The sequence below is a fragment of the Lolium perenne genome, chromosome 1, assembly GCF_019359855.2.
Source record: "Lolium perenne isolate Kyuss_39 chromosome 1, Kyuss_2.0, whole genome shotgun sequence".
In the NCBI taxonomy this organism is placed as follows: Eukaryota; Viridiplantae; Streptophyta; class Magnoliopsida; order Poales; family Poaceae; genus Lolium; species Lolium perenne.
The window spans coordinates 33,893,040-33,906,380 of NC_067244.2; the positions used below are offsets into that span (position 1 = coordinate 33,893,040).

At 40.2% G+C, this 13,341-nt stretch overlaps 1 protein-coding gene across 7 annotated transcripts; it reads right to left on the reverse strand.

The window, feature by feature from the left end:
• Nucleotides 1–4,006: 4,006 nt before the first annotated feature.
• On the reverse strand, nucleotides 4,007–13,009 carry LOC127346036 (uncharacterized). 7 transcript variants are annotated; one of them, XM_071826825.1, is made up of 8 exons: nucleotides 12,566–13,009; nucleotides 12,339–12,476; nucleotides 10,324–11,481; nucleotides 8,857–9,021; nucleotides 8,239–8,380; nucleotides 7,732–7,863; nucleotides 4,323–4,458; nucleotides 4,007–4,233 (listed from the first exon to the last, which is right to left on the reverse strand). In XM_071826825.1, exons 5-8 carry the CDS (start codon nucleotides 8,274–8,276, stop codon nucleotides 4,180–4,182), a joined length of 360 nt encoding a protein of 119 aa, XP_071682926.1. In that variant the 5' UTR covers nucleotides 8,277–8,380; nucleotides 8,857–9,021; nucleotides 10,324–11,481; nucleotides 12,339–12,476; nucleotides 12,566–13,009; the 3' UTR covers nucleotides 4,007–4,179. The 7 variants fall into 7 exon arrangements, 1 of the variants encoding a protein (XP_071682926.1); XR_007879236.2 differs by lacking the exons at nucleotides 4,007–4,233; nucleotides 4,323–4,458 and adding an exon at nucleotides 5,991–6,445 and having other exon boundaries at nucleotides 10,324–10,729; nucleotides 11,341–11,481; nucleotides 12,566–12,999; XR_007879239.1 differs by lacking the exons at nucleotides 4,007–4,233; nucleotides 4,323–4,458 and adding an exon at nucleotides 5,991–6,445 and having other exon boundaries at nucleotides 10,324–10,511; nucleotides 11,341–11,481; nucleotides 12,566–12,996.
• Between the last annotated feature and the right edge of the window lie 332 nt (nucleotides 13,010–13,341).

The following is a 13,341-nucleotide window of genomic DNA, read 5'->3' on the forward strand; positions in this document are numbered from 1 at the left end:
TGTCTACAAGAATAGAAGCACCCGTAGACATCAAGCACTTTTCTGGCGCCATTGCCGGGGACGAATCAAGACACTCCATCAAGCCCGTCAACTGCCATCAAACCTCCCACGTCAACCACGCGCCAGTTGTGGACAGCAAACACTTTTCTGGCGCCGTTGCCGGGGAGGAAAGGTAAAAGGCACTCACACTCCGGTCCCAGGTAACTAAGTTATTTTCTGTTGCCGTTGTAAGTGCTCGAAGCTATTTCCTTTAGATCCTGCAATTGCATCTTTTTGTCTCTTGTTTTACACTAGTAAGGCTTAATGGAAGACAACAACAAAATGAGAGATCTTTATGAACTTTATCTTGAATTAGGACATGATGTGTTTGAAGAGAAAATTAAAAAACCCATGGAACTTATGCATGCTAATGGGAATGTTATTAGTATGAATGCTTTGAACACCATTGTTGCTAATGCTATGGAAGAATTTAAGCTTGGGGAGGTCGGTTTTGATGAAAATGATCTCTTTAGTCCTCCGGGTATTGAGGAGAAAGTTTATGTTGATTATGATATGCCTCCTATTTATGATGATTATAATGATAGTGGTCTTTTGGTGCCGCCTACTATGGAGGATAAGTTTAGTTATGATTACAATATGCCTCCTATATTTGATGATGAGAATAATAATGATAGCTACTTTGTTGAATTTGCTCCCACTACAACTAATAAAATTGATTATGCTTATGTGGAGAGTAATAATTTTATGCATATAGCTCATGACAAGAATGTTTCATTTGATACTTATATTGTTGAGTTTGTTCATGATGCCACTGAAAGTTATTATGAGAGAGGGAAACATGGTTATATGCATCTTAATAATATTAAGTTTCCCCTCTTTATGTTGAGAATCTTGAAGTTGCGCTTGTGTTGCCCTTCTATGCTTGTTGCATTATGCTTCAATAACTTGTTTATTTACAAGATTCCTTTTCATAGGAAGTGGGTTAGGCTTAAATGTGTTTTGAATTTGCTTCTTGATGCTCTCTTTTGCTTCAACTCTTATTTCTTGCGAGTGCATCATTGAAATTACTGAGCCCATCTTAATGGCTATAAAGAAAGCACTTCTTGGGAGATAACCCATGTCTTTATTTTACTACAGCACTTTTGTTTTATATTTGAGTCTTGGAAGTTGTTACTACTGTAGCAACCTCTCCTTATCTTTATTTTATTGCATTGTTGTGCCAAGTAAAATCTTTGATAGCAAGGTTGATACTAGATTTGGATTTCTGCGCAGAAACAGATTTCTGTCTGTCACGAATTTGGGCAGGGTTCTTTGTAGGTAACTCAGAAAAATCTGCCAATTTACGTGCGTGATCCTCAGATATGTACGCAACTTTCATTTAATTTGAGCTTTTTCATCTGAGCAAGTTAAGTGCCTCTGGAAAATTCGTCTTTACGGACTGTTCTGTTTTGACAGATTCTGCCTTTTATTTCGCATTGCCTCTTTTGCTATGTTGAATGGATTTCTTTGTTCCATTAACTTCCAGTAGCTTTGGGCAATGTCCAGAAGTGTTAAGAATGATTGTGTTACCTCTGAACATGTGAATTTTTGATTATGCACTAACCCTCTAATGAGTTTGTTTTGAGTTTAGTGTGGAGGAAGTTTTCAAGGGTCAAGAGAGGAGGATGATATACTATGATCAAGAAGAGTGAAAAGTCTAAGCTTGGGGATGCCCCCGTGGTTCATCCCTGCATATTTCAAGAAGACTCAAGCATCTAAGCTTGGGGATGCCCAAGGCATCCCCTTCTTCATCGACAACTTATCAGGTCACTTCTAGTGAAACTATATTTTTATTCCGTCACATCTTATGTGCTTTACTTGGAGCGTCTGTTCGTTTTTGTTTTAGTTTATGTTTGAATAAGTTCATCCTTGTGTGGGAGAGAGACACGCTCCGCTGGTTCGTATGAACACATGTGTTCTTAGCTTTTAATGTTCATGGCGAAGATTGAAAACTGCTTCGTTCATTGTTATTCGGTTGGTCAAGGAAATGTTGCATATGGTAGAGGTATAATGAAACACTTGCATAATCTTGTAGATCATTGAGCTTTGATAACCTGATTCTTTGCAAACGTTTTGAGGTATTTAGGTGGTAAAGCTTGCTGTTTGAATAAGTTAAAATTAGTAGTGGATTGTTGTCTTTAAGCTTGTACCGTACTACAAACTCTACTTAAACTAGTTGAATGCCCGTGCGTTGCTACGATTCACCGCTTTTCTTCTTCTCCATTAGTGTAGTCATCTCACCCGAATTGTATTGCCACGCATACGACAATAATATAAAAACAACATCGATCAAAATTTTCATTACATGTGTACTTTCTACTAACATAATCTCCTTCCCCTTCCCACCCACCCATGGACCGTGATATTGATAAATTGTGATTGTCCAGTATTCCTAGCCGTAAATTTTAAATCTAGCCTAGTATTTCATCTTTTCTAAATGAAGATGAAATGTGATATCAATCGTCAAGAGACCATTCGCTATGCCCTCTCTAGCTGGTGCGTTCCTCGCCTTTGGTGTCCTAATCGTCTTCTGCATTTGGCGTGTTGCTCGCCTCTGGTGTCCTCATCGCCCTTTGCATCTGGCGTGTGCTGGCCTCTGGTATCCTGTTCACCCTAATGCTTATTCATTAGGCTCATCAGTGCTATGCAAGATCCCTCAAAATAAATATGATCATGTATGTTTGACATGAAACTTGGTTTTTTTTATGAAATCTTCTATCTAATATATATACATATATATCTAATTATGCAGCAACATGTAGTCATCATTTTAATGGACCATTAAACTGGCAATTGATTCAATGATTATACCAGTAAAAACAACATTTTATTAGAAAAAAGGTTACGACCAACCAAATCTCTACTACAATTTTTCATCTTGATTGAGTCGTACAATTTTTTAGTGATGCTACAGATGGAAGAATAGATGAGTAACCAACAAACAAAAGATATCAAAATAGCTAAAAACGGAAATAGCATTACGCCTTTTGAGGAATCTACCCCAAAAAAAACACTCCTAGCAACTTCCTTGCATCAACTCTCTTAGCTCAACCAGATTTGTGCAAGAACAATCAATGTAGAAAAAGATGGGTCATAACAGACAACAAAGATACCATATTGAGGGTATTATCTAACAAGCCAAACAGAGGCCTCTAACGACCTGTAAAAAACACGTTAAAAGGTTTCTAAAAAAAACACGTTAAAGGATGAAATCTAATTGGTGCCACAAGGGGACACTTCAAAAAACATCTCATGGCTTATTCTCTTTTGGTGCCACATTAGCAAACAATACTGCTTACCGCGGCCAAGAAATAAGGAGAACACGGTGTAACACATGAGATGATAAAATAAGTAGTCAACCAATTGAAGGACAGATAGAATGACTGAACCCAGCAAGAACATAATTAGTTAAGATCCAACTTGGATAGCTCGTAGCACTGTAGAGTAAGAAAAATCATCATCTAGTAAATTATGTCATACAAAAGCACACTTAATACCGGACTATGGCTATGCGGTTCATCGAACGAGACTGGATTCAATTAATTCAATCATTATCTCCCTCTACATAATTTCTTGGTTTTAAAGATGGATAAGTATCATGAAAATGCATATAATGTCAGAACCTCTATTTATCGACTGTCTATATAATGAAAACGGAGAAATTAGGATATATTTGTTGAATGGAACATAAAATAGCAAAATAATTTTAAAAGCATGGAAAGATGCAAACCTTCATAAGTCGACCAGTTATAGAGATTTTTATTGCTGGAATCTTCATGAGCCTATCCACACACGTGACACACTTGTTCTATCGCTGTTTAATTAGCTTGGAAAAATAGAAAGAGCCTCTTAATTAGATCCATGTCCAGGTTTTATTCCCTTTCTTAGAAGGATACGGTATGTCAAATGATTTTGACTCAGTGAATTCATCATCATCGTCCAAATTAGAATCAGACACATTTCAATATCACCCTTGCTAAAAGCTGAACGCTCATGTTCTTATCGATCAGCCGAGCTCATGTGAGGCTGTGAAATATAAAATGTTGTGCATAAGCATGTTATATCCGTTTATATAAAAATGGATATAACTTCGGAACCTTGCCCTTTAATTCGTAGTACTGAATACAAGCAAACACGATTCTACATAGACTGAATCTTTTCCTGATAGCCCTCAATGTTATCGTCAGTTATTCCCTAAAGTAGATTGAGAAAACAAAACAATGTTAGAAGCAATTAAAAGTTTGTTTGAAACAAAATCCAGCAAATAAACAAGAGCATTAAACCTGATCACGTCCTATGCCTTCCCATCTCTTCCTCGGAGCAGTCAAAAAGTAGCACAAACTCAAGATGCTTTTATCTTCAGCAATGTGAAAAGCTATATTACCCCAATTTGCAAAAGGTGCTGGACTTGTAATGTTCCTGTTATATCATGAATGCAATATGATTAAAAAAAAAGCTGGCAAGCGAAACAAATGCTCCAAGCACCATCTGTGCCTTTTCTTTCTACTCGCATTACCTTTCTTTCTACTCATTATGCCAACTCTAAGCTAAAAAACTGTCACTGTAGAAACATGGATCAAGTAGAGAGTTATTTTGTATCCTTGATCCTTCCTAGCACTACGAGACGGGAGATGAAGGAGAAAAATAGAGGGCTTCGAGTAAGAGGGAAAAATAGAGAGGTGGTTGCTCGCACGACAGAGGCGGCATGTTGTTCCTGGCGGCAGCTGGTCTTTTTCATCCACCCGCTTTGCTCTGAATTCGCGTCTCACGGCCAGGTGCCTGCAATCACCGCCTGATCTTGGCAGCACAGTGATCTGATGGTAGCGTTGAGCGGTGCGGTCGTAGCCGAACGAATCGAGCCATGAGGAGTAGTCGGTGTACCTAGACAGGGATGTTGGCGTGCACCTTCCGGTACACGTCTGCCTCCGAGAACGTGCTGACCACCATGTCTGCCTTCGAAAACGCGCCCTCCAGGCTCCAGCACACATGACTTCTACATGTTGTTCACCTCGTCGCGTATCTCCGCGTTGTCCACCACCTGCTACAATTTCTCCTCCTCGCCGGCCGGTAGAGGCGTGATGGCCTCGACACTGGATATGATTCTGCCGCCTTGTATCCGTCCTTGTCATCATCGTGGAGTGTGGCGGCGGAGTGTTGTGGATTGCGGGGGATACACAGTGGCACGCGGTGAACGTCACGCTGGGTGGGAGACAACGGCGGCGACGGCAGGGGATCAAGCTCCCGTGTGTAGGCAAGGGCAAACGGCGGCGGGGTTCAAGCTCGTGGGCGTAGGCGATGGCAGGAGTGGTGGCCCGAGAACCGATCCACACTACTGTACGGTCCATATTTAGGGGCACTTCAAAGTGCCCCAATAGGTAGCCAAAGTGCCCCTAATTACTTTTAGGGGCACTATGAAAAGTGCCCCGGATGCTTGTGTCCCTAAATATATTTGGGGCACTTTGAATGAAATGTCCCAAATACATTTAGGGGCAGTTTGAAAAGTGCCTCTAAAGGTTTTTAGGGGCAGTTTGGAAAGTGCCTCTAAAGATTTTTAGGGGCAGTTTGGAAAGTGCCTCTAAATGTTTTTAGGGGCAGTTTGGAAAGTGCCTCTAAATGTTTTTTGGGGCAGTTTGAAAAGTGCCTCTAAAAGTTTTTAGGGGCAGTTTGGAAAGTGCCTCTAAATGTTTTTAGTGGCAGTTTGAAAAGTGCCTCTAAAGGTTTTTAGGGGCAGTTTGAAAAGTGCCTCTAAATGTTTTTAGAGGCAGTTTAAAAAGTGCCTCTAAAGGTTTTTATAGGCACTTTGAAAAGTGCCTCTAAAGGTTTTCAGGGGCACTTAGTGTTTTGCCTCTAAAGGTTTTCAGGGGCACATTGAAATTTGCCTCTAAATGTCTTTAGAGGCAGTTTGAGATGTGCCTCTAAATGTCTTTACAAGCTAGTAAACAAAATGCTCATAAAACTACAAGCATGACAGTGGTCATATTACAGTACTAATAACATTACAGTACTAACATGCACATATTTGGTCAAAGTTAAGGTATAAGTCATATTACAGTACTAATAACAAATCACAGTGGTCACATTACAGTACTAACATGCACAGATGCATAACTTTGCAGTTTTGGAGGCATTGTCCTCCACAGATGCATAAGACAGTATCTAAGCAGTTTTGATGTAACTATGCAGTAATTTGATGACAGTATCTAAGCAGTAACTTTCTGACTTCCACCCTTCCTCTTCTTAGCAGTAGATGCAACTGCTTTCAACTTCTTCTCAAGTGCACTTCCTGATGCACTTATTTGTGTATTAGGAAAAGAACCCTGAGCTTACATGTTCAATGTCAGAAGCCACGACCGATTGTGTATCTCCTGGTGAGCCAATTGGGACTGGATCATCCTCGTCAACATGCCTTATTGTAAGAACAAATCGTGGACATTTTATGCTTAGTAGTCTATCAATCCAAGTTACTTTTGAAAGATAATAAAAGCAATGTTGGACTGTTGGTAGCAGTTATGTGGACAAATAGTTTTGTTGAGATTTAAAATTAAACATTTGTAGATTTGATTGTCACATACTCACATTGCTATACTTGTTAATATCCAATATTACAAAGTATGAGAAATTGCATGAGGAAGAACAGTTGGAGTGAGCATGGAACAAACATACTCAATATGTAGCAAGAGTACCATACATGCTTGTTAGAAAGAAAAGAACAGTTAAATAGTGTGGTACACGTGATAACCTACTCTCAAACAAAAAAAAACAGTTAAAGGGTGCAATTGGCAATGCCTTTTAGTGAATCAATAGCTTTGAACTGACATGAGTAATAAATAAATAAATTATTCATATATCTAAATATGTTAAAAAGAAGAATTTAACTATGAAAAATGTCAACAGCAGGCAAAAGTTTGAAATATATAAGTTAAAGCAATAAAAACAATCCAGAACATCTCTGGCGAAAGCTGCGTTCAAAACTAAATCAAATTAACTAGTCCTGCAACCTAACCTATAGACAATTGTTCACACCAGATCACTAACAAATAACAAACTACCATGATTTTACCAATACTTGAAGAAAAATTGACAAGTACAAGTCTAGCGTGCTGACCAGACTAGTTAAGTACTAAAAAATGTCCAATTTATTACTCCCTCGATCCATCATATGGGTCACCAATTTAGTACAAAGTTGTAATAAACTAATCATGGATCGGATGGAGTAAGCTTTTTTTTGTCCTGGTCTCCTAAAGCAGATCTAGTGGATGAAGTCTTACTTTCGCACCATACAATTGCTGGTTCTGTGTCAAAATTAACGCCATAGAAAAGGAAATAGTAGTGTAAATCGCTCAACCCATCTGCCACACTAGCATAATTCAGTTCATTGACCTCATAATCACAGTTTCAACAAATAAATTGCAAATATTTGATATGCAGATCCAAAACAGTTGATGCAAATATTTTACAATGTTCACACCAATAAGAAGAATGTGAGACATGCAGCTTCTAGGAACCCAGTGTGCTTAACGGAAGCAGTTAAGTAGCAGGCAACCCACCTTGCAGCATTTGTGCTACTAGACAGCCTTGTATTCACTAAATTTAACTAAGATCTACTAGAAACCGCATTTCATGTAACTGTGACTCGGGCGGGGCGCTACACATCAGCTGAGAAGGCAGAAGAAGCAAGAAGGGAATCCTCACCATGATGTTGAGACCCTCCTGCGGGATGTTCTCGAGCGAGACCTGCTTGATGGCCACGAAGTCGCCGTTCTCCAGGTCGAGCCCCTTGTAGACGCGCCCGTACGCCCCCTTCCCAATCTCATCTCCGAGCATCTGCAGACACCCGCCCACACACAGAGAGTGAGTGAGAGAAGCATTCCCCCGAAACGAAACGAAAAATTCTCAGCACGAAACACCAATTCCGCCGCATGGATAGAGCTACCAGTCTGGGGCTTGGGCCTAACACATGACAGTGCAATAGAGGGAGGTTAACAGGTACACCACAGGGCCGAGGAGAAGAGATAAATTGCAAATATTTGGTTTATTTTTGTTACAACAATTGATGAAAATGTTGATGATTATATAAAAGGCAGCTACCAAACATCCCAATCAATTTCCCAACTAAGAAATACAAAACTTTGTGGGATAAGAAGACCCTATCCCTGATATAGGCTCAAGAGAAATAAGGATTACAATGACGACACTTACTGTGAATCAAGTGCAAGAGCATAGATGAGATGCACCATCTAACAATAAGTGCCCTTTAGTTTGGAGAGCCATGTCAAAGTTATATTCCGCTGGTCTGGTTGATTAAACTAGCATGTGATCAGGGTGTGACAATTTCAACTGGCTGCAGAAACGAACACAGAAAGTCAGAACTAGCAAGATTCACTTTACGTTCATACAAGATAGCAAGTGCACCCGTCAATCACACTATCACCATCAGGAGCTACAGGAGACACAATGAATGTTATTATCTTTTTTATTTATGTCTGCCATATGTTTCGGTGGATGAGCCATTTTTTAATACTGAAAAGGAAAAAATACAATCATAAATCAAACAAAAAGGAGAGTGTCCATTTGCTTGGTGCATCATACTAAGATTTGATGCCGCGCTAAAAAAACAGCAGCATGGCATGATGAGTACTAGAATCATTCCTAATACCAAAGAAATACTTGGCCTAGCCACATTTATCCAAGCAAAGTCAACTTAAATTCCACCTTCATGAGTTACAACAGTTGGTGAGAAATCCCTAAAATAACTAAAAAAAGTAATCTCTATAGAAATACAAAATTCTGAGATAAAGAGGGAAGTTAGTTTCATACCAACCATGACGCTTAATTCTGATATTCTGGTTTTATATCCAAGTTTTCAGGACGTACAAGCTGCTGTAGCAAAGACACCTTCTCAAATAGTTCTTCATGAAATCTCACATCTTCCGGGACCAAAGCAAATACCGGATTAGCTTTGTCGTAACATATCTCAAGGCCCTAGAAGCACAAGTAAACCATGATAAATATCTTAAGATATGCTAGAAAGAATAAACAGTCTGGAACATACCATAAATTATTGACAGATAACAGGATAACAGAAATATTAGCAGCTTACAGTTATATCATAAGTAACAACAAAAAAGTTCATTTTGAGATACACAAATATTTACCAGTCATGTAACACTGCAAGTCTTAATCAAATGAGACTTGCACGTGACCAATGTAATTTGCATCAAATATTGTCTATTCAGAATAAATGAAAACTCTAAATTGTAAAGCTTAATCAAAGATGAATATTTACAATATATATGATCAGAGTGGCATTTGAACCATGAAAGGGTGAAATACAACCAATTCTTGGAAAACATGATCGTGTTGCTTATCCTGTCCTAGAATTAGCATTCCAAGTCTAAATCTTAATATTATTATGCAAAAATATCAGCCATCATGGCTAAAATCTTGTCAAAATATATTAGTAATCACTAAGGATGACAAATTGCTTGTCAATCACTCTAAATTCAAGATGGTGTAGGATTATGATCGCCATTTTAAATTGCTTGTCACATTTTCAAGTATTAACTAAACACAGGTATCGAATCTAGTTGGGGGTGGTGAGACCCCACAAAATATTTCTCCATGTACAAAAATCATCAATCCCACAAGTAACAAGTTCACCGAGTATTAATTCATTGTTGGTTATATTTAGCATTGTTAGCGGCATAACAAGAAACCAACAAAGACATTGATCAATGTTTCAAAAAAACACTGGTAAATAGTTCGGTATAGTATACTTGCAACAGTTAGGCTCAGGGTTCAACCATGGGCAGGTGCTATACATAGAAGCCCATCGTCTATCTCTAAATAGAGATTTATCTTCAAACCCAGAATAATAAACACACTAGTTACTTCATTACTGAAGCAACACGTAAGTAGATGATACGGTGACAACAGCGCCAGGCACAGCTACCCGTAGGCTGATACCCACACGACAAAGAAAATGGCTTGCCTCATGCAACTGCAAAATCTAGTTTTTTCTGAAGTCCACTGACAATGAGAAATCAACTAAGCAAGCATGGACCCATTGTAAATGAGGCATGAACCATGTTAAACCTGAAGTTGAAAGGAATATATAACGGATACAAGTGCACAAGGAACAATACGAAATTCACTACAAATGAGCCAAATAACTCAACCTGAAATAAGTTAGAAATAACCACAGTGATGATAAGAATTAACTCAACCTGAAACTTTAAAGTAAACATTCAAAATAAAAAGATTATGGTGACAGGCAAGAAATACCTATTGTTATAAATTTTGTTTGGCCACACCATTCGTCTCCAACTCTCCATTCTCTTTCCTCATTATTCAACGCACAAGTGAATAATGCAGCAGTGGCCAAAAGCTAAATATGTCCAGCTATGCTCTTGAAATGAGTGCTGTAGGGTGGCGCTGAGGCATGGATCCAGCGGAGGAGTGCATTTATATATCTTGATTGTGCAAAGATCATATATTGAGGATACAACTACGTAATCGACTGATCTCCTAGAACAATTGTGCACGAAACGAAATGCGAAAATAACAGGAAGGGGAGGGTGACAGACTGATCTTACAGCATTCACACTTAACGTTGAACATTTCCTCACTTCCATGAAAATATTAAGATAGATTCAGAGGCAGGTCCCCTAAGCTCTAACAGCTCTACAACCTGACATACAGATGTATGCATAGGTATCTCATGTCACACTAGAAACTATTAGCTCTACAACAAATTGCAGACAAACAACTTGATAAAATCCACTTTTCACCTAGCACCAACTGCAGAAACGAAGTAATCCACTACCTAGCTATTTGACTACGTAGAGCATCTAATGAACCTCATCCAACCATTCCTGCCATTATAGTACTCAATTTATTCAATCCAGCAATTTCAGTTACGGCTATTTGCTTGGTATTACATGGCAGGAATGAATGATAGTGATAGTAATCTCTAGGGCACTGCAGTAGCATCGTGGATCTGCCATGCAGAAGCATGGTAACTAAAAGTGTGGTGATAGTGAATAGTCAGATTTCAAAAAGGAGGATTAATATGATGAAGTGATGATAGTGAACAATCACAATGATACTCGACCAAGTATGCAGATAGCAAATATAAGATATAACTAGTCTATAACTCCATGTAGTGTGCTCGAGATCACATTACAAAGAACTCTCGTTTCAACCGCTGGCATTTTTAATTGTGACACAGTGACACCATTTGAGCAAGCAACAAAAACGATTAAAAAATAGAGCAGGAAATCGAGTGACCTTGGAACAAACCTATTGTTCCAGTTGGCAGTTTTGCTCCTCAAGCCGCTTAATCGTCACATGTTGGTTCTTTAGTTTCCACCCGATATTGTTCAAGCACAAGTGTCATCTTATGTTTTTCTATCTCCAATTCAGATAGTTTAGGTCTTGATCCTGAATGCATTGAGAACATTAGCAACAAACTTTGGTGAAAACTAAAACTACTAGGTAATGGCTGACCCCATCCAGCATATTCAAACCAGATACTAGTTAAGAGATACATTTAAGCAAAACAACAAACAAAATCGAACACACCAGGATTTGTTAGAGGATACTGCATACAGTAACATATTTTTCCACAGCTGCTAAATCTGATCTGCGCTAATGTTAAGTCAGAGCAAACTAACTTGCGTCTATGTTTGTAGTTTGAGAGCTTCCTCCTATAGTTTAATTTAGTGCAAGCTGGCACCTACTATTGCAAAAGTTATCCTTGTACTCAGAGTGACGATTGAATCGTAAAAGTAATTTGTCCACAAATACCTGTTATTATAAGAACAAATGATAATATGAACTACACGTCTACAATTATATCTGCAGGTGCCAAGAACGACTAGCAATAAGATGGCAAGTGATTACATAGGACAGATAAGAGTTAACGAGATACCAAATATTGGTGACAATTTGCACTATTAGAAAAGTCAAGACAGCCAAGAGACGGTTTACACTATGAATACATCCAACAATTCCGGATTAAAGTAACCGCGTTACAAAATAAGTTTGAATAACATACTGCCATAGAAGAAAGAGCTGGATATGGGTCGGGGGATTCATAGAGCTTCTGATAGATGTTGAGAAACGCATTTAACTCACAGCTATTATCTACACCGCATGAGCATTCACATTTGGAAGCATGGTAACTCCCTAAACTGCCAAACGGAAACCATAGTTACACTGTTCTTACTACTTGGTAAGGATGCAAATTATTCTAGACCAGAAGATAGCAAAATTTAATTGCATGTGTGACCAATTACCAACTCTCTTATGCAAAAGATGTAGCAAATCCCCGGATTGGGCCTGTGCCAACACTAAGTCCCCTGCTCCAAACGACCAACCACCATGGCGAGCTCCCTCTGATTCCCCTCCCGCAGGCCCAAAATCGCTGCTCCCAGCTGCAATCAAGCAACCACCACAATGAGCGCCCTCCAATTCCCCTCACGCAGTCCCAAAATCGGAAGAGGGTGGGAACGATGATTCATACCTTTGGGAGAGGCTTCCTCCGATCCGTGGGCGCGGCGTGGCTTCGACACGACGTAGGGAACCACCAGGAGGCGCGGCGGCACGGGAACCGCGGCGGCGACCGAGCCCACAGCTAGGGTTAGCCGCAGCATTTGCATCAGGGGCGGAACGGCGGGGCGCGGGTGAGGATCCGGTGTAGGGGGCCAAGGCGCAGCTTACTCAGTGCGTGGTTGTGGCGGATGTGGTCGGCGTTGGCCGGCACGACGACGAGCGGCGGTGGCACATCGGGGATCCGAGGGACGACGAGCGGCGGTGGCGCATCGGGGATCGGAGGTAGATGCGACCGTATACGCTGGGGAGAGGAGAGAACGTACGGGTCGGTTCGATCTGTTTTGCTTTTAGGCCCTTCAATCTCTACTACTCCATCGGTATACGCATGTACGTATACAGTATACGTCGGTACTCGCACTATCTCTACTACTTAAAAAGTCTAAACTGTTTCCGTATTCTGCCAATACGTTTGGTCGTTCCCCGTTCCTTTCGTCGTCTCCGTCGTCCCCACATGGGCCAGGCCCAACGAACCTGTATCGCTAGAGATAAACATGCACCTGTATCGCTAGCTCACGTCGTTCCAAACTGCATCTCCACAAATCACGGTAGAGGTTAAAACTGCATCTCCAGAAATCCCGCTGCCGAGCCACGACTTGGTCTCTTCGTCACGCCGAGGGCTAGGCCTTCTTGCCGCCGCCGCATCTCTGCCGACACACCGCGAGCCTGCCCGATGTCGCCGCCGCGTTC

Coding starts and splice junctions, on each gene's coding strand:
- LOC127346036 (XM_071826825.1), bottom strand. CDS start 8,276: ATGGTGCATCTCATCTATGCTCTTGCACTTGATTCACA. Junction 4,459..7,731: donor AGGAGGGTCTCAACATCATG/GTGAGGATTCCC, acceptor ATGATATAACAG/GAACATTACAAGTCCAGCAC. Junction 4,234..4,322: donor AAGGCATAGGACGTGATCAG/GTTTAATGCTCT, acceptor AATCTACTTTAG/GGAATAACTGACGATAACAT.